At 42.2% G+C, this 23,344-nt stretch overlaps 1 protein-coding gene across 18 annotated transcripts in view; it reads right to left on the bottom strand.

Annotated features, from left to right (window-relative positions):
- gramd1bb (GRAM domain containing 1Bb) overlaps positions 1-23,344 on the bottom strand; it is a 98,734-nt gene that overhangs the window by 9,769 nt on the left and 65,621 nt on the right. For 9 of the 18 annotated variants that reach the window (XM_039784908.1, XM_039784782.1, XM_039784788.1 and 6 more), the window contains 15 exons: positions 20,035-20,245; positions 17,006-17,026; positions 15,406-15,429; positions 11,974-11,994; positions 11,280-11,303; positions 5,913-5,997; positions 5,173-5,276; positions 4,471-4,566; positions 4,136-4,216; positions 3,897-4,012; positions 2,650-2,812; positions 2,326-2,515; positions 969-1,112; positions 733-851; positions 492-634 (listed from right to left, as the gene is read on the bottom strand). In XM_039784908.1, the coding sequence (XP_039640842.1) occupies positions 492-634; positions 733-851; positions 969-1,112; positions 2,326-2,515; positions 2,650-2,812; positions 3,897-4,012; positions 4,136-4,216; positions 4,471-4,566; positions 5,173-5,276; positions 5,913-5,997; positions 11,280-11,303; positions 11,974-11,994; positions 15,406-15,429; positions 17,006-17,026; positions 20,035-20,148 (1,445 nt within the window). In that variant the 5' untranslated portion in view covers positions 20,149-20,245. Of the gene's footprint in view, positions 1-491; positions 635-732; positions 852-968; positions 1,113-2,325; positions 2,516-2,649; positions 2,813-3,896; positions 4,013-4,135; positions 4,217-4,470; positions 4,567-5,172; positions 5,277-5,912; positions 5,998-7,456; positions 10,053-11,279; positions 11,304-11,973; positions 11,995-15,405; positions 15,430-17,005; positions 17,027-20,034; positions 20,246-23,344 lie in introns of those variants that run through there. The other 9 variants (XM_039784846.1, XM_039784854.1, XM_039784800.1 and 6 more) reach the window with 8 other exon arrangements.

Raw genomic sequence — 23,344 nt, 5'->3', positions numbered from 1 at the left:
TTGTCGCCCAAAAATGAAAACCTGCAGCTGATTGGACGAACGCGTGACGTGGGTCTGGTTTCTCCGGAAATTCAAAGACAGACTGTCATGGCGTCTTGTTCAGAATACAATCTCATATTTTACTAAAATAGTTCACCGAAATGTGTTTCTGAAAAATTTTAAGCGAGAAATAAGCCATGCAGTTGCTGAATCTGTCTTCATTTCAGATCGACAAAGGTCAGTTTAAAAGATTTTCATCAGATTTTGAGAGAGTCTATTCACGCTCATTCCGCTCCCCGTTTCCGGGTTAGCACTCTACCAATCAGATGGGTCCTTTGAGTCCGACTGCCGGCAGTGCTCGCCGATTATACATGTCATATCGGCCAAAATCAAGGTCGACGGCCCCTTGGACAGACGACGCCACTGAACAAACTGAACAGACTCGAGTCACTGACCTCGCCAGACTCTCCAACGGCCGATTATTGGCTTGGTGTGTCTCGGGCTTTACTCACCGTAACCGACACTTGTTCTTGGCGACCCTGGTGAGCATGTAACGGTTGAGAGTGTAGAAGTAATCGTGGTAGGGCACATCATGTGTAATGACCTCAGCATCGATGATGTAACACTCACTCTCCTGGCTGGCTTTGTACAGAGTCTGATTAAAGAAGGGAAATGTGGTGACTATTACTTTGAAAGGCATCTCGAACTCAGAAGGTATAAATAATAAGAAATGTTTATGGGAGTTGACTGTACCTGTGTCTCAGTGACTGTGGCTGTTTTGGGGGCCAGGGGGTTGGACAGCGAGATGGTGTACAAGATCTCTCTTGTCTGGTTCCCAGCCTCCTCTGTCTTCCACGGGTGGTACACCACCTCTAAACAGCAACACGGTGAGATTGAGAATTAATGATGCCTGCAGGGGACCACATTTTTGGTCTGCCTTCACTCCAGAGAGGTCAGGGGTCAGATGTAGAAGCAGCAGAATTACTGACCTGAGAATCGTCTCTGCTCCATGAAGTCACTCATGAACTGCGACTCTGTGAAGAGGATGGCGTAGAGCTTGTCCACACTTAACTTGTAGATCTCATTGATGTACTGCCTGCCATTCAGATCCTCATGAAAGGCCTGTACTTCACCTACGTGTCCAAGACAAGATGACAAATACATTTAAGAGGTGTCTTCACAAGTTTTGAAATCTGGTTACTAGCATCATCTACAGTAAGGCATGGATACCCGACCCGAGGCCGACGGGTCCCGACGGTACCCGACGGGCCGGGCCGGGTTCGGACAGATATTTAGAAATTATGGTCGGGGTTGGGTCGGGCTCGGTCACATCAGCGCGATAAGGCATTTGTTTTAAATGGTGCTGCGGCTCCTTTTAAGAGAGCTCAGTGTGTGTGTGTGTGTGTGTGTGTGTGTGTGAATGTGTGTGGTAAGTGGGCAGAAGAGAGATAGCCTAGAGAAAGAGGAAGCATGCGTGTTGTAGATCATGCAACCGGAGCAGAGTTAGTGGTTATTCATGTTATAACGTCGGCCCTGGAGGTAACGAGTCTCTCCTGGTTTTCTGATCACGGTCGGAAACAAAGCGATCAGGAAAGGTTAACCCATTGAACATGTTAACAGCTGATTAACGTGCGCTTGTTGCCCCGTGTGCGCTGATGCGCTCATCTGTTGACATTTCCGAATGCCTTCCTACAGTTGCTTAATAAATGCTTTCCACAAACGTAGCCTACACGTGTCATTAGTATGAGGAAAAACAAATGAGATTTTAACTGTGTCGGGCTCGGACACAAATTTCTTAATGCCTGTCGGGCTCGGGCCGGGTTTGGACACGGCTCCGTTGGACACGGGCCGGCCTCGGACAGAAAAATTCGGCCCGATCCGGACTCTAATCTACATCATCCTGTTATGAGTGGTGTAGTCTCGCATTGCCAGACGTTCCTCCACAGCGCTGCGGAACTGCTATACCAACTGAGCTAATCCGGCCACATTGGCATTTCTTTAAACCAATCACAATCCTCTCCTCACGGAGCAACGGCGCCTCTGCAAAATAGCCTCGGGAAGGAACTTGTTTTAGTGGAACGTGTACGTTCAAAGGTTGTTTTAGTCGTGCAACAGAAAACTCAGATTAGACAGATAATCTAGCTAGATGTCTGGATTTACCCTGCAGAGATCTGAGGAGCGGTTAACCATAGTCCTCATATATTGACCAGAGTTTAAAACGGTAAGTAACGGACATCCGGCCGAAATGAAAGACATCCGGCGGAATTTCTGGTGGCACCTGAACAATCCCGGAAGTGGAACGTCGTGGATATAGACTATTAGTATATCAATAAAAGAGTTTGTTACCCTCGTCGTGCGTTTCGGAGGAGTCGCTGAGTTCAGTGGGGATGTCTTCGTTGTCGTTGAAGTCCAGAGAGGGTGAGGAGACAAGACCACCAGGCCCGCTGGTATCATTGTTCTCTTCCAGCAAAAGGGGCAGAGCAAGCAGCTCGCCATCTGGTAGGCAGTCTGCATACTCTTCTGCTGGGAGGTCAAACTGGGGATAAGAAGAACATGAGCATCAATCCCATCAATAATGTTGTCAAGAAAATGTATTAGTTTTTCTGACCCATAGAGGTATGGCACTTGATTCAACTCGTATAAATGTGTGTATGTATGCCTCTAACTTACTGTGATGGGTGTGTCATGGTTGCCTGGACTAGGGATGGTGATGTTTGGGATGACCTTCTTATGTAGCGAAGGAGGGCTCCCCTCAGGCTTGGCCTCAGCGCTGCTCTTAGACAAGTTGTCATTGTTGATCTCATTCTCTTCATTGGGAATCTCTTCACTGAACCTGAAGGCACCAGAGAACAGCGACAACAACTTCAGTTCTGCTCATCTCATCTCACATCGTGAATGAGGTTCTTGTAAAACCTGTGTCAAGCAGTGTTTGCAGACTTTTTTCTTTAAGATTATTATTATTTTTTTTGCCCTTTGTTTGATAGAATAGCTGGAGAGGAAAGGGGGGAGGGGGGGCATGGTGCAAAGGGCCACGGATAGGACTCAAACCCGGGCCACTGCGGTAAGGACTGAGCCCTAGTATATGGGGCGCACACTCAACCAGGTGAGCTACCAGGGTGCCCTGTTTGCAGAAATTTAAGGTGTGATTTGGATTACTTAGGTGGCTAGATAGGCAGTATTTGACATGATGATTGTCTGATATCACAATTGATATAAGAATGTTTGGACAATCACAGGAGTTTTTGATTTCATTAACATTTTTGAAACAAGTCTATATGTGTGGGAAACAAGTGAAAATGATTAGTATACCATTATCTCTCATTAACAAAGTCACAATCACTTCAGGCCCATCTAATTTGACCTCGGTTCAGCTTTTGGAGTAAATCTTTTCTCTCACATTTTCAGTCTGAGTTCACTTAGAGAAGTGTACAGACAGCTGGATGGAGATAAAAGAGTTTCAGTGTTTCCTCAAAGTAGAGTTGACAGAAAACTTCAGACATTGTGATTGCACTGTAGACCAAACAGATTCAAACCCTGGCTCTGTACTGATTTCACCTAGTGAATCCACTTCAGACATGAAGGGAAAATATAAATAAAGGAAGAGACAGAGCAGAGAAGGGTGTTTTAAGCCTTGTTGTGTTGCATCTTCACAGCTTAAAGTTTAAAACAAATACTATACATTGCAGTGTATATGATGAGAAGAGAAGCAGAGAAGGATATTAATTGTGTAAAAGGATTAGTTGAGAGAGCTGGAGAAGAGTGTGAAGCTTGTATGTGACTGGGACATGTGAGTGTTGCTTGTTGCAGCTCATACTGGGCTCTCTAATTATTTTGCAATTTGGGAAATTAGGTAATCGACTGAAAGATGTTTAAAGCGGTAACCATAGTAACTGATGATGCAGCATAAAGAGACTCACCCCATGGTGTTGAAATCATCATCCGGTGGAACATAGTCCTCATCGTCGCTAGTTAGGCCTAGCTCGTTGCCATAGCACTGATGAACAAAGTGCCACAGTTCTTTGGGGCACAGGGGCTGCAATCAACCAATCACAGTAAGAAATGAGAGCACTCAAAAATACTGCAGAGTAAAATTATGAACATTACCTCTCAGACAAATATTAGCTGAATCACAAACTAGCAGATCAGATTAGCTTACCTTGTCCAGCAGCGCATTTTGCCACAGTCTGAACATCATCATGTAAGTCCTATCCCTGGCTCCAAATGAGGTGAAAAAGTGCTGTGAAAAATAAATGGTAATTATGTATGAGTCTGGTGAGCACTGGAATGAAATAACACTAACTGTGGAAATTAAAGGGCCAATTTTGTCGAGCACGGTTTAAAGTCTAGTCTAGGATTACTTTAAGTAACTCAAGGCTTCCCTAACGTCTCTTTAGACGAAAATGATTAGATTTAAAACATATTCACTGTTCAGTCTCACATTAGTTTTTAATATAAATGCATATATTTAGTGTTGCATTCTGTATCATTTACCTTCTCAGTGTCAGTGCAGACCTGGATGGCATTGGGAATGAGGCGGGCAGTCTTTTCTTTTGTCATTGAGCAGATGTCCTTTAGCCGCACTGTCAGCTACACACACACACACACACACACACACACACACACACACACACACACACACACACACACACACAACACACACACACACACACACACACACACACACACACACACACACACACACACACACACACAGATCTATACAATGACCACAGTTTCAAGTTGGGCAACTAAGATTAGTGTCACCAATTCAGTATCTGAGCAAACGTGAAATATGGTCACAATCTCCCCCTTCTGTTAGTTCTGAGTTATGGCGTTGACCAGAAAAGTGTTTCTGCAGAACATTATGATGTCACAGAAGCTGACCTTTGGGATATAAAATGTCATCACTTTCTTCTTTTATCCAATTAGACATTTGTGTGAAATGTTCTCAAAATTAGCATATCAATTATTGAGTTATGGCCAAAAATGTGTTTTCTGAGGTTACAATATAGTTACAGTACTTTGACCACCAAAATCTAATCAGTTTATCCTTGAGTCCAAGTGGAGGTTAGCGCCAAATTTGAAGAAATTCCCTCCAGGGGGTCCTGAGAGATTGTGTTCACAAGAATGGGATGGACGGACAACCCGAAAATCATGGGAATGCACAGAGATCCTGGGGATTAAAAAGCATACCAGTGTTTCCCAGCGGAAGATGTTGCTATAGAAACAGATCCAGTTCTCAGAGAGGTAGAGTCGTCCCTGCAGGAGGATGTCGCGTTGAAGAGCACAAGAGTAGTCTGAAGAATAAAGACGTTACATTGTTAGAGATAAAAATACCACCACACATGTTAAGTATGATGCAAAATTACAAATTACATCAAGGAGAAACAACATCACTAAGACAGAAAAGCGTTTAATAATTCAGACGGTCATCTTTGTCCATCAAGAGATCAGACATGACAACATGCTGATATCTAATCACATTCATTTACATTAACAGTTAATTTAATAGAGCTCACTTCACTGTTACAAAGAAACCTCACTGTAGTGCATTTCAGTCCTCCCATTGTGTGTATATCTTGTTTATTAGCTGGGGACTCATTACCAAACCATAAACTCATATAACATGAGGTCAGTTTTACCTTAGAGTTTTATTTTTAATTATGGGTTCATGGCATAGTGCAATATTTAGCTTAGACTGCTGGAAAAGATCATTACCAGGTTAGAATTGCTCTAAAATTAGTAGAGGATGGTATTATTTTTACATGATCAGTGATCTAGACATATTTCAATCATGCCATGATGTTCAACACCTGGAATGTCCAATATTTGTTTGTGTCTCCTCTTTGTTCTGACAAGATTAATAATTTTATAATGACTAATAACTTAGCTGCACCCTGTCGGTGCCCTATGTGTCTGTGGCTTCCACTCACCCACAATGAGTCTCTCTGTGTCAGGGAGCTGCTTGAAGAGTTTCCTAAAGTCCTCATTGCGCTGCTTGTATGTCGGGCTCAGCACCTGCAGTGACAAGCAGAGTCAGAAACACCAACACGCACACACACGCACACACTTCCAACACACACACACACACACACACACACACACACACACACACACACACACACACACACACACACACACACACACACACACACACTTCCAAAATCAAAATTTAAACATGCTCTCTGACTCGCTCACTCACAAGTGCTGTCTCTGTCACGCAGATGCAGACCCGAGTTATTTGTTTCCTTGAGCATGTGAAATACCCTTGTTAAAACTACCCACAGGTTTGATCGGGACGTCTGGTGTACTCTAACCATACCATGGAATTCACTCTGTGGGTGGTTTTGACAGGCACTACAAATGGATGTATAGTGAATTGCAAAAATAGGTATGTGGCCTGAATTATCTTTAAGGCTGCATCAGTAATGATACTCAATAACAAAGCGCATTTCCAAAACATCAGCCCGCTGCAGATCATTCAACAACACATGCTGCCATGACTATGAGCATTTACAAGATGAGTCACATTCTCAGATTTGCAATACAGAGCAACAATGTGTCTGACAATGATGCTTTTGTCTAGTGACAAGGGGAAGGATAACTGATGAAACCTCAAACAAAACTGTGCATAGTGGTTTGATTAACCTGGTCAAACAAATGCTTCTCAGCACAGGGAAGGATATGCTATTCAACGTGATTATACTATTCTTTGCTGGGCTTCAGTGGACTTAATTATTTACAGGAGAGCGGTTTTAAATATCTCCAAATGTGTGCCAAACTGATGGTCCTAACTGTCTGTGCCAGATGCTTCCCTTCAACAGGAAAGCTTCAGGAAACAATAGCTGCCAAGACGATAACAAGATGTATGCCGAGACAAAAGAAAAATATATCCCTTTGGATCAGCACGGGTGGGAAAAGAACATCTTGTTCATATTAAAAATGACTAAATCTGCTTCCCTTGTTAAACAAAGCAGTTGAAATACTGTTGGGGAATGTATGTTTGTGCTTCTACTTGCCTTTGCGAAAAATGTGGTGATGAGAAACACTGCCCTGAGTGACATCTCTGAAAGCCCTAACTAATTGCCTGGAATTGAAATTTGACTGCCTTAACCGCCTTCTTTTTTTTTTTTACAATCTTCAACTCTGACCAAAAATAACCGAAACACACCTACACACTCTTCATACATCAAGTTACTCGCACAGTAACTCGATGAACACTCCAAATAACAGGCCTCTAGGAACTCTGGAAGAATTCAAATAGCTATGACTCATACCCGAACTAGTTGTTTTCTTTAGTAGTGGAGAATTACCATAGGATGCTTACAGCAGCATATAATTAAAAATGCTACAAAGCCTTTTCTCTGACCCCTCTCTTGTGACTTTACCTAAAAAGAGCTCAATAAATCTGCTCCACATCACTTTCTTAACTCATCTCCATGTGGTTTTCAGCTTCAACAAGTGGAGATCAACTTACAGCAGGGATCTCCTCAGTGTCCCACACAGGATCCTGAAGGTCCGAGGGAGCCCAGCCCCACTCCCAACCCCACTCCCCTCTAGCTGGACCCTGTAGGAGCCACCCTGCCAACGCCTCATCCAGCTCCAACATGGCCTCCCAGTCCGAAATCGTACAGTCCTCATCCAATTCCATATTCACCACACCAGATCCTATTTGGCGCCTGTATGGCAGCTAATTTTCCAAAACGGGGGCCCAGCGGGCTTTTCTGACGTTGGAGGACTTGTCAGTTACAGGAGGTTTGGAAAATAAGAGTAGAGCTTGTGAGTCCAGTGGTTTGGAAGCTTAAGTATCCGCCCCGTTTAGGGTGCTGCTCCCTTTCAGCGTTGAGCGGTGGTCACGGCACACTCCAGCCACATGATCCTTGTCTCGCTGTGTTGTGCTCTGGCTCTCGCTCTCTCTCTCTCTTCCTTTCACACACACAGGGAGAGGAGTTATGGCTGTTGCCCTCTAGTAACCCCGGCCAACAAGTCCTTTATTATCATGACGGTAGCTTTTTCCTTTTTTCCTGCCTTCTCCTCCTGGTAAGTATATGAGCTGAGTGTGTGTAAGTGGGGTGCTGTCCAGGTTTGACTGCCCTGTAATTACCCAGTTTATGACCAGAAAAGAATGAAGCGAGTTTACTTTATGGAGACTGGAGAGGAGGGCTAATACAAACAAAAATGTAGCTGGGAAGAAAGAGGCTAAGAGGAAAGAAAACGGGACTGAATAAAAAAAGAGAAAACAATGTTTTTAGCCCACTGAAGTATGTGTTGAGACTGTCTTGCTGCCTGTCCAAGTGATTGAGTTACAGAGAACAGATGTGAGCATAACCTCCAGTTACCTCCGGCTGCAAAACAACACCATCAATCTTGACAGGCTCGGCACTGGTTTGCAGTCCAGAGCTTACGTCGCAGGGTGAAGTTGCCAGATAAACATACTGTAAATATTTCTGTTTGTTCATTTTCTTTGACCAATCATTTTATGTATGAAAAGCTGCTGGAATCCAAACTAAAAAGGTACTAAAAGTACACATTTGAAAGTTATTTAAGGTATATGTAGCACCCCCTCCTTTCTCCATGCCTTGGTATTGGGGTCATCCATGTACTCATGATACCTGATCACCCTCTGTTACTCTAAGCAGGCAAGAAAGATGCAGAGCTTGCAGCTCCTATTTTAGCAGCGCTTAAAAAAACAATTGGTATTTTTAACAAAAAATATTTCAAGAGTCAAGAAGGTGGGCATAGTGATGGAAGTCCCAGCAGCAATGAAAAAAAGATGTTACTACAGCTTGCATTTCATTGACTCCTGCTGGATGAAGCAAATGTGTAGCCCATATTATCTGCACTGGAGTTCAGCCATGACTTCCACCTTTCCTCTGCAGGTAATTCCCAATCCTCACTTTAACAGGCCATTGAGGAGATGCAGGAAAAACAGATATGAAAACAATCTTCAGCAGCAGGCCTCTTGAAAAACAGTGATTATTCATGCGCAGCTCTAAAAAGGCCTTTATCCTGTTGGAAAGGGCTTTACATCATGTGAATGAAATTTATGGGGAATGAGGATTCATCTTCTTAAAAATTAACGCCAGAACAAATCATTCCTCGAAATTACTTGTGGCGTCTGTGCAGAAAGCGGTCCTTTACTTCCTGCTCATTCAATTCATTTTCTCCAATGAATCAAGCAAAGAAAGAGTGTATTGTGACTGATGCAGCGACCAGCATTCAGGTGACCGTGTCATACTTGGGATGAGTTGGGACTGTGGATATACAGTGTTTAGGGATTTGGTTAACTATTAACGCTGGACAAACAGTAGGGGATGGAAGTGACTGGTACTGTAAACCAGGGTGGGGTTTTAGTGTTTTAAGGGGGGTGAGGGCTCGAGGTGTGCGAGTCCATGCTGTTAACAACAATACCATCCTTTTACTGTGGTTGTTAGTCATTTGAAAGGCAAAGTATGTTGGCGCATATCGATCTGAGTGAAGCAATGTGAAAGGCCTGACGTACACTCTCTGCTGCATCGAGCTATGTAGATCTGAACAAATTTAATTCATTCGCTGTCTAAAGTTTGTCAGTGTTTTCCCTCTTGTTGCCAACTTCCTGTAGCCTGTGGGTATGGCGACATAGGAAACATTGCAACAAACTTGTGTAGATGCAAGCGAATAAACAGGCGCTATCAGAGGGCTGTGGACTGTGCGTATCTCTAACAGGCTCAGAACTCACATTGGGACGGATGGGTTTTTAATCACTGTAGTTTCAGTGCCATGGGAAGTCATCATTGCCAGGTAGAGGTGCGCACATGCACACGCTGTCCTACTGTACATGCAGGTGCATCATGGGTTACGACACCCACAGATCCAGTCACAGCCGACTGAGGTAAAAGTACCTATTGACATATTTCACTCGATTGATTGAGCTTCATTATTTATTGTGTGAGTAAGAATCAGTGTACAACATGTCAGGAACACAGCCCTAATGAGACAACCTGTAGGGGACGGTCCACCTACAGGTTGTCTCATTGGAAATACAACTTGCGTCGGGTAGCGCGAGTTGTAGTTCCAATGAGACAACCTGTAGGACTAAAAGTTACATGGTGTTGCTTTAATGCATAAGGTGTTGCTCTATATTTTTCTTATTGTCAACAAATCCGATGCAATACTTGTTAGTAGGATAAACTCATTGCTGGTTTTGTTCTTTTCATGGGTTTTGTCAATAAAAAAATAAATAAAATAAATAATAAAAAAATATAATATCACCAGCTTTATTCTTTAAGAAAATAAGGTTTTGGGATGCAATAGTAGGCAATATAAGTTGAGGGTACGCAAAAAGGTAATCGCTTTTTTGCAGTGTTATTTAATGACAAGAGCAGATGGTCCTGCTATCTTGTACACTTGATGTATACTGTGCTGGTAGCAAGCTGTATGCCATCTGTAAACATGACATTTGCATCTGTTAGTCAGAGCAACATCAACTCTAGATTGTTACTTGTGTTGCTCTTTTATTTATATATATATATATATATATATATATATATATATATATATATATATATATATATATATATATATATAGCGGGTGAGTAGAGGAAATGTGAGTGGCTTACTATAGCTGAGTGCATTAGAGTATTTAAGAAGCTGTCTGGACTTTTTGGACCAAGCCTCTTTTCAACTCAACGGCATTTCTCCAGTTTCCCTATCTGCATGGAGGTCCCTGCATTTTTTATTTGCCATATCCATACCCATGTAAATGTCATATGTGTTTTTTTTAGGACATGGACACAGAAACAGGAGTTGGGCTGGAGGGAAACATGCCACGACCTAAAGCGCCATGCTCCATTCCCCTGTTGTTCAAAGGCATTCAAGGCTCGTCCAGAGGCCCTTGTGATGGTTTGCTGATTTGTTTAGTACAGTGAGAAAGTCAGTGGGCTTGTTACCACCTGTTGCATACCAGAATTAGAAGTTTGAGTGGTGACAGGACTTTGATCACCATCTGGGACTGGTGACACAAACATCCAGAACACTCTACTATTTACACAAATTAGAATTAATTAAATAAGACCACAAGCAAAGAATTATTCTGTAAATCAAACTATAGGACTTTAGTTTGACAAATGTCTATTTAAACATGTCAAAATCACTTCCTCCAAAGTGTGGCTTTGCTATTAGGTGGTAACAACACTGACTGAAATCAATGGGATGAGAAACAGGCAGAAGGGGTGTTGTCATTCCACCGGTCTGACAACCAGGATACAGAGCGTGAGAGACAGAAAGTTATCCAGGGTTGCAAGAATACAAGTCATGCTTACTCTCAGGATGTGTTGTCTTTCATGCTGGGGAGAGAGGGGAAGAGTGTACACACAGGAAATAAAAAGAAAAGAAATAAAACAACATAAAATGGGAAAAAGTCCAATAAACACACTTCTGGAAATGTAGGGTTTGACACTGGGTGGTGTCAAAGTCCCACACTATCATTCTTGCTCACTCTGTGGGCTTAACTATCACAACAGGCAGCTTTTCAGTGTAAAAGTTTGTTGTAAATAATTATTGAGGGGTTGTTCTGCAGCTCAATGCATGGAAAAGAATTATGCTGGGGTCAGAAATAGAGTTAGCACGCCATCTTGTGGTGCAATATAAAACTGCAACACCCTGGCTTTGTTGTCTATACTGTGTGTACCATGAAGAAGAAACTATAATTATTATACTGTAGTCTTCCCATTCCCTTGATTCCCTGCATCAGAAAGGGCCACCTGTTGCTCTTTTAAGCCCATGCTGATAATCCCAGCCTGGAAGACCAGTAACCCACACTAGTGATCTGGTGCTCCAGTAAACAGGGTCAAGGACAACTTCCTTCCATCTCGTAAGCAGAACACGGCACTAAAAAAAACTCTGAGAGACTTCCAGGAGTCACCCACATGAAGTGAAATCACACCAGCACACATATACATCCATATAAGACTTCACATATGTTGATAATGTAAATAAAAACAAGGTGTGACTTACGTTGTACCAGCTTTGGCTCTTCTGTGGAGAGAGAGAGAGAGACAGAGAGAGAGAGATATAGAGGATGTATTTAACTCTGTGAAACCTGTACGTGCTGAAGCAGGCTTGTGAGTTCATACAGACATACAGAGGGTGTGAAACATGATCGACCCAATTGTACCAAGTTAGAGCAGGCCGTGAAGGCCACACTGTACCTCATAATCTTTCCTGACAGCGATATTACGAATCCCACTATGGCCACGCCAAGACCCGCCCTTCAATAGCATTCATTGGCCAGGCATCCATGAGAACGCAAGGTAACGTAACCCCATTGGTTCAGGTCCTATCCCCTGACCAATCGGCTATCCTAACCTTAACCACTCGAGGTGAAATGCCTAACCCCAACCAATCGCGCTGCTTCGTAGGGCGGGTCTTGGCGTGGCCACAGTGGGGGGGGGGGGGAATTTCTGCTATCCTGTCTATGGGTGCTAACAACATTGCCATCTTGAGTTCAGCTTGCTTCACATTTTCTGCCTCTGTCCTTTCATGCCTGTGTTCCCCCTATGTGCTTCTTCTGCGCGATGGTGCCGCTGTGTTTTAATGTGTTGGGTAATGTCATTTTCCCCGCCGTGCGCTACATTAAAATCAATGCGACACACCTTACAAAAAGCGTGGAGGTTGTTGATATGACTAAGTAAGATGCATGTAAATTGTTGCGCCCAACACTGTTGAAATTTACAGCTATATTTCGATTTCTTTGCGGGAACACCACCTTTAGCTGCTCGCTTTCAGGTCAGAACTTTCCGCGAAGCTTGCGCAGAGATCAACTGCGCAACTGGGTTATAGGTTGCCAAGTTGAGGTGACAAACGGGTTGAAAAGTGTGGATTGTGTGAATAGGATATGTTTCATACAAGATCTGGCAACTGGTCAACATTAGACAAACACATTGGTCCGATTATTTATAAAGGAGTTTGGGCCATGCAAATTACGGGAGTTTCCCGGGAGAAATAACAAACCGGGAGGGGTCCAGGAGATAGGGCTAAAAAAACGGGAGAAAGCCGGGAAAAACGGGAGTGTTGGCAGGTATGGTGCTGAGGTAAACACAGTGTGAAATTTTCCTTCAGTTCACTCACCTCATCACTCAAATAACAATAATATTTACAGAATGACACAAAGTTCTTTGAATAAAACATTCATTGATCAATCAATCAATCAATCAATCAATCAATCAATCAATCAATCAATCAATCAATCAATCAATCAATCAATCAATCAATCAAGTTTAGGAATCTGAGAACTTGAAAGTAATTCCACTCCAAGCCTTCCATATACTGCATTAGTACATTAGATATACAGTTAAAAATTGCTTTTTTATTATTATACATACATTTACTACAATATGTCCATATCCGTCTTAAAAAAATCATTCAGTCACCAATAATTTATCTGAAGGTTGTTCCATCACACATTGAAATTTTTCCAAGAATCTTGTTTTGAATAATGTTCAACATTTTACAACCATCAGATTCAATTCTTTATCAACAACCAATTGATTCTGTTGCAAGTTTTATGACAGCAGAGGGCAGCAGAGATGTATCTTAATCAAGACTATGACATTACAATATTTTTCCAGCCACATAAACACACTTTCCGCTCTAACAGTCTAAGAGCAAAAGTCTGAGAGGGGAAACATGCAGGTGATCATTCAGAGGGTGAAACAAGGAAGAGGGTATTCAGGGGGAGAACAGGGAGAATAGAGGGGTAAAAAGTGATATCCAGTGTCTAATTCCAGTAGTACAATACATAAAAGCACCACATTTTGAGTTAAAGCAACAAAGAATAAATCAAACAAATAGCGAGCAACAAAATCTTATTTTTCCTATGTTAGAGAGCTTTTCATGATGAGTTATAGCAAGACAACACTGTTGAATATTACTGCATTTTTGCAAACTTGATTACAGTGATAATAATATCACTGTAGATTGAGAGTGTTTTTTTCTTCTTATTTTGACCTGGTGCATAGTCTTATAAATGGCCATAATAATTTGCCTCACAATCTAAATGTAGCACAGTTCATTGTACATTTCTCTTTATAAATTCCAAAACCCATTCGATTTCTCGTTTGTGCCAAGGGTGACGGCGTCTGCGTTTTCTCTGTCTCTGATAGGGTTTGGTGGTTATCTGCTGTGTGTGTGGAGTTAGCGGGCTGTGAGCTGCAGTAGCAGGCCCGAGGCCTGGCTGTGACGATAGCTGGGCTAATGTGGGCTAATCTGATTTGAAGGTGACAGAGACACGAGAGAGGAATTACTTTGAGGCCACTGTCTGGATAAGTTGTGTGTCCCATTGCGTTTGACTTTGTATGACTGCACACTTGTGGGTTTGTGAGATTTATGACAGCATTGTTTAGACAGAGAGAGATTATTTATTGTGACTGTGTACATGTGGAGAGAGAGAGAGAGAGAGAGAGAGAGAGAGAGAGAGAGAGAGAGAGAGAGAGAGAGAGAGACTATCCAACAGTTGAATCGAGTTTTGCCTGGGACTCCTCTGTGATTTACAGTGGATTTGGTCTGTTTGTATAACTCTGAACTACATCACATTTGGTATAAATGTCACCACATCTGGGGCTGTGGATTACAAAACTGGAAACTTTCTTTTTGCTGGATACACAGCTTCAAGAGAATTAATAAGGACCAAATTTCAAGTTTGTTTTGGACATTTAAATCCGATAAATCAGCCCAGATTTAGAAACAAAAATGTCTCTATCAGGATGGCAAGCAGAGCATTACAATTGCGCAAGTGATGGATTCAAACACCAGCGACCTGCCCTGTCACTGCAAACGAATACCAGGGTGGCATCAGGTTTTACATGAAGGGCCCCAATGTAGCACAAGTAGACTTTATATTTCACAATTATTGTTTTCCGTTGGAACGTTTATAGATCTTGACATTTCCGACCGCACTTGAAGGAAGTTTCATTTCACGGAGAAAGAGAGAAGTCTGATCACCGGTTACATGATTGGCCACAGCAGGTGTAAGTCGAGTTGCGTTTCTCCAAAAGTTGAATCTGTCTCGACAACCGCCACAGCCTGAACACACTACCCCCATTTAAAATGATTGGGAAAACTCAGTTTTTCGCAGGACCATCTGACAGCTGATATAGTCACTGCGAATGCAGCTTAAAAAAAGAAATCTGCTGTGTATTTCAAATTACAACATTAAATAAAGCAGAATCGGCACTAAATACATTTTACAATAAACTGTTTTACACAGTTCACAAATCCCTGTCCTTTTACATTTATTCAGGGAATGGAAAGCTCGGGAAAGGACACGAGGGACTGAAAAAGGGGATCCTACAGTCGCACAGCTACAGAGGAAGTGGAGAGCCGAGGGGATTTAATGGGGGCCAGCGGGGATTGTCAATGGGTCAAATGAAAACAAGAAGAAATGCTTACTTTAATCAGGTTTAGTCTGTCATACTGAAAGAAAATTAAAGAGAAAACAAAATGTTAACCAAAGCAGTGAGCAACATGAGCATAGAAATAAATAGGAAATGAGAGAGGAGAAACTGAGGTCCAATGTGTTGTGGCTCATAAAACAACTCTGAAGTACATAACAGAGTTAGAGTTACAATGCGATAGTTTCAGAGGTCTGACGTTGCAGCTACTAAATTTGACTCTCCACCTAGCTTGCATGTTACATGAGAAGCCTGATTGATTATTGTTGTGTCATCATCACTATTATCGTCATATGTCATTTGCTGCAGAGAGGCATGGAACCCCTGGAATGCACTCTTTTATTTGGATTGCATTAGGGCTAGGGTGATCAAGCTCACGTTGCTGGGACGACCTCACGCCATGTCTGGGGTCATGTGACTGCTGCGGACCACAGAGGCTCACTTGGGGGGTTGCAATAGGGTTGGGGTTGGGGGGGTTGGACTGTGCCACAGAAATTAAAAGTAATGTAATCAATTGGGATGTATGTGTGTGTATGTGTGTGAAATCATTTGTGCAAAAAGAGCATCATGAGGCTGCTATTCAAACCAACCTCCCAATTATTGTCTCCCTGTGTCTCCTTTCTGCCTGTGTCTCAAAGATTTGGACACAAATGAGACCCTATACACTGACTGCCGATATACGCTGCGATACATTTAATGAGTCATAAGAAAGAAAGTGGGATGATGCCTGACAAGTAGCAAATTGGATGGATGAAGCGACAATATAGGCAATGCACTAAAGAAATGACACTAGTCTGCGGTCCATGTAGAGGAAGGAGAGGGGGATTTTTGGGTTTGTGGTGCGAGAAAAAGAGCAGGACGGATCCTCTCATGTGGCAACAGAGCTGGGCAGCTCAAATAACGATGTAGTTCTGGAGCTCTGGACTGGGATGCTGGCAGAATTTTTAAGAGTTTATCCCTCTGCAGTCGGGTCGTTACACAGCATTACAGATATAAAGCTCTCATTACCAAAATGTAGTGTGTGTAAAGAGAGGAAGAGGGAGAGGGCCAAAATAAGAAAAAGGGACAGGAAAAGAGAGAATAATGTATATGCGGTATTGGGCGCCAAAAGTATTCATTTTCATTCTTGGAATCTGACAAGATCTTAAAAATAAGGCTGAATTTCTCCATTATGTGAGTATTTGCTTTCTTTTTCTTTAATTTCTCAACATTTGAATTGCAAAAAAGAGCATATTCTGATCCTGACTATATTTACAGTATATACAGTATGTATACCAAGCTTAACACAAATATTTGAAAATGTAATTAGGAATTTGCTACATTGCATATCACCAGAAAGGAAAATAAAAGACAGTAGTGGAGAGGGAGTAAGGTTGAGTGGGGTTTGTCTGTTTCAAAAAAATGTCCATCTGCTATGATTTTGGGTGCAGATGGGGCTTGTAACGGTTGCAGTGTGCACAGGAACAAGCTGGGTTCAGGGTGAAGCATTGCAAACAGTGTTCGGACATTTCCACAGAGCAGCTCACAAGACAAGAGGTGGGGCAGAGGGAGGGTGGGCACAGAGATATTTGAAGAACAGAAAAAAGAGTAATGCTTACTTTGGAAAGTCGCTTGTGAGACTAGCATGCAATCAGGAGAAGAACAAAGAAAAATCAGATAGAAAATTGAAAATAAAGAGAAAACAACTGCAAGAAGAAACAGCTGAAAGTACCAACAGAAGAGCTGAACAGTCATTATCAGATGACAAACATTATCATATGGCATGTGGCAGCAGCAGAGAGAGAGAGAGAGAGAGAGAGAGAGAGAGAGAGAGAGAGAGAGAGAGAGAGAGAGAGAGAAGGCATGCACACTGTGTTTTGGAGACAAAAATGATTAAAGAAAAAGAGACAAAAATGACAAGTGATTTAAAACAGCAGAGACAGATGAGGACCGAATGAGAAGGAAAATGAAGACGGGAGTGGCATGGATTATTTATAACATTTTGAAAGCTAAAACGAGTGCTGAGCATATAAAACATTAGAGCCACGTGCTCCTTCTGTGAAACAACCTGAAAGACTTAATCTGTCACCGAGTTCAGTTGTGAAGGGGAGATGAAGGTGAGGAGGACAGCAAATACAACACCTGCACTCTTCCGTTTTGCACCTTTTTCTATCAATGTCAATTGTTTCTTCAATAAGAGCTTAGGATGTCAAACAAATGCAATCACTCTATTTCTGTTTTTGACTCATCTATGAAGAGTTGCAGCAACCACTGTTTAGACAAAGAGCTTAAACAGACATGACAAGCAACAATCAGTAATCTATTCAGTAACCTGGAAATACTCTGTCAATGACAATACGCTCTACAACCTGCTGTTAAAGGATAGGTTCCCCCTTTTTATTTTTTTAAAACAATAGTTACATGTAATTTACATTTGTTTATTTTTTTTAATCATTCCTCCTGTTCATTCTGGCCATCAAGAGATCCCTTCTTAATAGACTTTTAATGTAAGTAAGATAGGGGGACAAAATCCACCTTAAAAGGTCCCATGGCATGAAAATTTCACTTTTTAGGTTTTTTAACATTAATATGAGTTCCCCCAGCCTGCCTATGGTCCCCCAGTGGCTAGAAATGGTGATAGGTGTAAACCGAGCCCTGGGTATCCTGCTCTGCCTTTGAGAAAATGAAAGGTCAGATGGGCCAATCTGGAATCTTGCTCCTTATGAGGTCATAAGGAGCAAGGTTACCTCCCCTTTCTCTGCTTTGCCCACCCAGAGAATTTGGCCCACCCATGAGAAAGAGAGAGACATCACAAGCTGGTCAAGGCCACAACCTCACCCTCCACCTTGCCGCCCCCGCTCTCTCCTCCTCAATAGCTAAAGACACAGAAATGGCACATCCTAAATAAAGCTCATTGTGGGACTGGCTCTAGTGGCTGTAATTCTGCACCAAGGCTGAATTTCGGGAAAGAGACTTCAGATACAGTATTAGGGGACCACTAAGGCCTATATAAAAGCATCCAAAAAGCAGCATGTCATGTGATCTTTAATGGACTGTTGATTTTGTCCCCCATCACTTAAATTGGAATCCCATCAAAAAAAGAATATCCTGATGGCCAGTATTAGCAGTAGGAAATGTTATTAAGTTCCAATGTTCATATGGGCACCTTCCTATTGTTTTAAGAGAGACTTAAGAAACATGTCTTTGTTTTTTGGTAAGTAGGTTAGTAGGTTTTTAATAAGGTGCAGAAACCAACCTTTCAACAACTAGCATGTCTTCATCGAGTCATTTTAATATTACAGTACTTTGATGAAGACATGCTGTTTGTTAGTTGCTGCACCTTATTTAAAGCTGTGCACCAGAACACATCCCCCCACACCCTGAATCCTTGTCCTGTCTGTAAAACACTGATTTGAACTCAGAGATGACTAATGCACAAGCTTTCTTTGACCTCTAATTCAAATGTCCCCTTTTGATGAGCATAGAAAATCCCAAAAGTGAGTAAAATAAGCCAAGATCAACTAACAACTAAACACAACACGCTTAAATCATAGTTTTAGGAAAGGAACGAGAGAGAGTAAAAAACTAGAGAGTATAATGGGATGTCAAAATGAACGGAACTGGAATGGAGAGAAGGGTGCAAGCTCTCCTGAGGGGGGAGAGTGATAGTTGCAGCTCACTAGTTACATATCAGTATGTACAAGTCAATAATCGATCATAGAGGGTGCGTCACTACACTGGGGAAAAAGGAATACAGCTGGGGCGACTCTGACGTGCTTTTGCAGTCAGTTTATGAGTTGCCACGTCATCTCGACTGCAGTATCATAGAATCACTATGATCCCTATAAAATCACTATAAGCACTCCGCTTTTAACCTCATTTTAATGTCTATCTGATGTGTGTCACAAGAAAAAGACAACATGTCATATTCTTACTGGAAGTAAACATGAAGGTTGTAGAACTGTTTCACAAGCACTCATACACATGGTTTCTTTTTGCAAAATAAGTGATTCTAACATATTCTTTACGAAACACAGGTATGAATTGAAAAGTGTTAGCATGATGTTGAAGTGTACGGCACAATTACACTGGTCAGAGATGTAATTGTGTAGATGTGTAGAAGTGGTAAAAAGCGTGCTGTGTTTTTATAAATCAAATATGTCGACCTAGCCATCACATACAACAAGTATAATGAGTCGTAATGTGTGCCGTTTATGCTTTTGGTTCAGAGATAACTGAGTTTCAAAGAAGCAACTTAAGCCTTATCCTGACCGGTCTAACCTTAATCCATCTGTGTGTGAAATTGGCACCTTGTGTCCCACAGTGAAGCCTTTCACAACAGCTGTTAAGTCTTAAACATTAAGAGCGACTTTGTAAGTCACAAAGTGCTGTATGTTTGTTCTCTTCCAGAATCTCTCTTCACAGCACTGACTCTTTTTTAGTGGAACGGACAGACTGTGAGCATTCTTGAAAGGACTGAGAACTTTGGGTGGTTTTAATGCTGAGAGCTGGATACTAAATATGTTTTAAACTCTGGTAAAAGTGTACCACAGTTCAAACTGTGAGGCTACTCTTCATTTATATCAAACAGGTACCAAACAAATGTGTCAAACAGGTAAAAAAAAAAGGAGCATCCCTGGTCGCTCACCTTTGAGTTCTTTCCGCCGCTTCTTGCTGACTGCAGGGAGTATGTTCTCTGGACGACCTGCTCGGGCGTGGAGGGGGATTTGTCAGAGGAGTGGTCTGAACCCTTCTCCACCATGTTCTCACCCTCCTGGCTCTGTGGTGTGGGAGAGCGCGAGCGTTTACGCAGGACTGGTGAGCAGGCGGGGGTGCTCTTGTTTGAGTTACTGGCAGTGCTGAAAGACAAGAGAAAGAGAGAAAGAGGGATGAGAAAATCATATTCTTACAAAAAAATACAACATAACAAAATTACACTTTAAGTGCCTCACATTAATCATAATAATACTGTATCAATGTAAACACTAGGGATGGGCATGATTACTCGACGATCGATAATTGATTATTAAGAATTTCGTCGATCACGTTAATTTGTTATCGATTAAACTAAAGCTGGTTGCGTTGCGTAGTGTGAGTCTTGAAGCAATGAAATTAATTTCACAGTGTGGCAGCAATTAAACATTTTACCACCCGGGGACAATATTTGACTCCATACTCAGTTACCTGGCTGCGAGTTTCCCTTTTGATTTCAAAAGTATTCATGAAGAGGACACGGCTAAGTGTGGCGTGGGACCATTTTGATTTAAAAAAACGACTTAGTTCACTGCAAACACTGAGATGCCGTGTATAAGTACAACACGGCCACGACTCAAATTATGTAGCCTACCACTAAAAGTGCATCCGACCCTGGTTAATGTCGGTGGCAGCCGTGGTGCATCCTGCTCGGTCTCAACCTAGCATAAACTCGGCGTTAGCACGGAGGAGCTGCGATGCACAACGAGCAGAGAAAATTACCCAAGGGACCTGCAAGTTCATTGAGATGGATATTGGAACCAGCATATCACATTCAGTCACGATTTACCATCACCAGACTGGTAGAAACTCACTACGAAGAACGGAATAAGGTTCCCAGGGCTGGCCAAGTTAGCGCGGAGGTACCTGTGCATCCCGGCAACGCGGGTGTTTTCGGCGGCTGGACTGACGGTCACCAGGTAGCGGTCGCGTCTGACCCCATCATGTCAACATGCTTATCTTTCTCAACAAAAATCAGTAGACTGGTGTAGAAGTTGTATGTGAGTTAGCCTACTGGTTATTTTGTTATTAGGCTTTGTCCGTGACAAAACCTGTCAGATCTAGTATTATTATGTTTTTGGTTAAGTTATTATTTAACATGATTCTTTTTATTTATTATTTTGGAACAAACGAGGGTCTCTGTTTAAGAACGCTGGCTTGCAGCTGCATCTATATCCTCCAGTTTAACTGCCACAAGTTGTTGTTCTTGTAATTAAGATCTCATCGAGGAAAAACGTGCTGTATTTTAACTGCATTTTTAACTTATAAAAAGTTAAATAAATAATGAATTTTAATATAAAAATAGTAATGATTAATCGATAGTCGATCGTTAATTCTCCCAATGATCGACCAAGAAAATATAATCGAATGCCCGTCCCTAGTAAACACCATTCAAGGTAGTGTCATTAGTTTAAAGATCAGTGTGTGACAGCAGCACGGCACAGAACCTGTTTCCCCATGCTTACATCATTTGAGGCTTAACAGTCTTGAAGCACCATATGCTAACCCAGCTAATGACAGCTAAGCTAATACGGGAAACCAACAACAACAACACCAACACCAACAGCAGTAGCAGCGACGGAAACAAATGTAGTAAAACACCGTCACGCATGACCGGAGGATTTTCTCACTAATGCCACACTTCAAAAGCAATAAGGAAATCTATGTTTGTTTTTGAGCCCATCTGCAATTTGATTAAGATATCGGATCTTTTCCCTTGAAACACAAGAATGGTTTCCATGGCTCTAGAAAAAAGCCACTCTAGAAGACATCACAATGATTAAATGATCAGAGATACAATGGCAGGTGGATGTCATCATTCTGGCTCTTAAAGTGTGCCTATAACACATGATTATATTCTATCAAACTGGGGAAGAACTAGTGACTTGAGACAAGTAGTCCCTTTCCTGCTTTCCATCGTATGTTGCTATCAGGTAGCCTCTGTGATCCAGCACTAGACACTGAAAACACACACACACACACACACACACACACACACACACACACACACACACACACACACACACACACACACACACACACACACACACACACACACACACACACACACACACACACACACACACACACACACACAGCTCAGCAAGAAGCCTTGTCCTCACAACGACAGAAGTGAACAAAAGGCCCTGTAAGTAATCTGTGTGGCAGTACGCCCAGCAGGCACAGTTACTTGACATGGCGTTATGCAAGCGATTACGTCACTGCCGGCCAATGGCCGCTGTTAGTGGCCATGAATTACTGATCTACTGTTACATTCGGGACTTCAGTGCAGCTTAGAGCACTACATCATACAGGGCAGCGTTGACAGCGTCCGTCTCACTGTCAGGGTCTGCTGTACCAGTAGCTGGTTAATTTACAAAGGCAAGGTCAACAATGGGCCTTCACATCTGTTTAATGCCTGGGGATATATAATCCACACCTGTATTATGGTATCTCTGACATCAATTTATATGATTACCAAATGGTCTGCTGTTTAGTGGATGATCATGACTGTACTGTACATCCGTGTACTCTGCACTGACTCCCGATTAGTCCCTACTGACATGATTAGGAGTACATTTCCATTTGTGTCTTTAAAAGACGTTAATTGTTCGACATTTATAATTTGAAGTAAACTTCTATTGCTGCCACAGCTCAGTGGCAGGTGAATGCCTCCTTAGTACAGAGCTGCAGTTTTAAAGGTCCCATGGCATGAAAATGTCACTTTATGAGGTTTTTTAACATTAATATGCATTCCCCCAGCCTGCCTATGGCTTTGCCTTTGAGAAAATGAAAGCTCAGATGGGCCGATCTAGAATCTTGCTAGAATCTTATCAAGGTTAGGCCCAGAGAACTTGGCCCACCCATGAGAGAGAGACATCATGGCTTTTAAACGAGCAAAGTGCAGTTGGTCAAGGCCACACCCCCCCTCTCCTCCTCAATAGCTACAGACACAGAAATAGCACATACTAAGGAAAGCTCATTGTGGCACTGGCTCTAGTGGCTGTAATTCTGCACCAAGGCTGAATTTGGGGAAAGAGACTTCAGATACACTATTAGGGGACCACTAAGGTCTATATAAAAGCATCCAAAGAGCACCATGTCATGGGACCTTGAAATTGTTAACCTCCAGTTTCCTATTCTGCCTTTATTATTGTTTTTATCAAATCTCTGGTTTATTAGGTGGTGTATGTCATCCATCAGGG

This window comes from Perca fluviatilis, chromosome 2 (genome assembly GCF_010015445.1).
Source record: "Perca fluviatilis chromosome 2, GENO_Pfluv_1.0, whole genome shotgun sequence".
NCBI lineage: Eukaryota > Metazoa > Chordata > Actinopteri > Perciformes > Percidae > Perca > Perca fluviatilis.
Note: the sequence above shows the minus strand (reverse complement) of the source record. Positions and strands in the feature narration are given on the sequence as shown.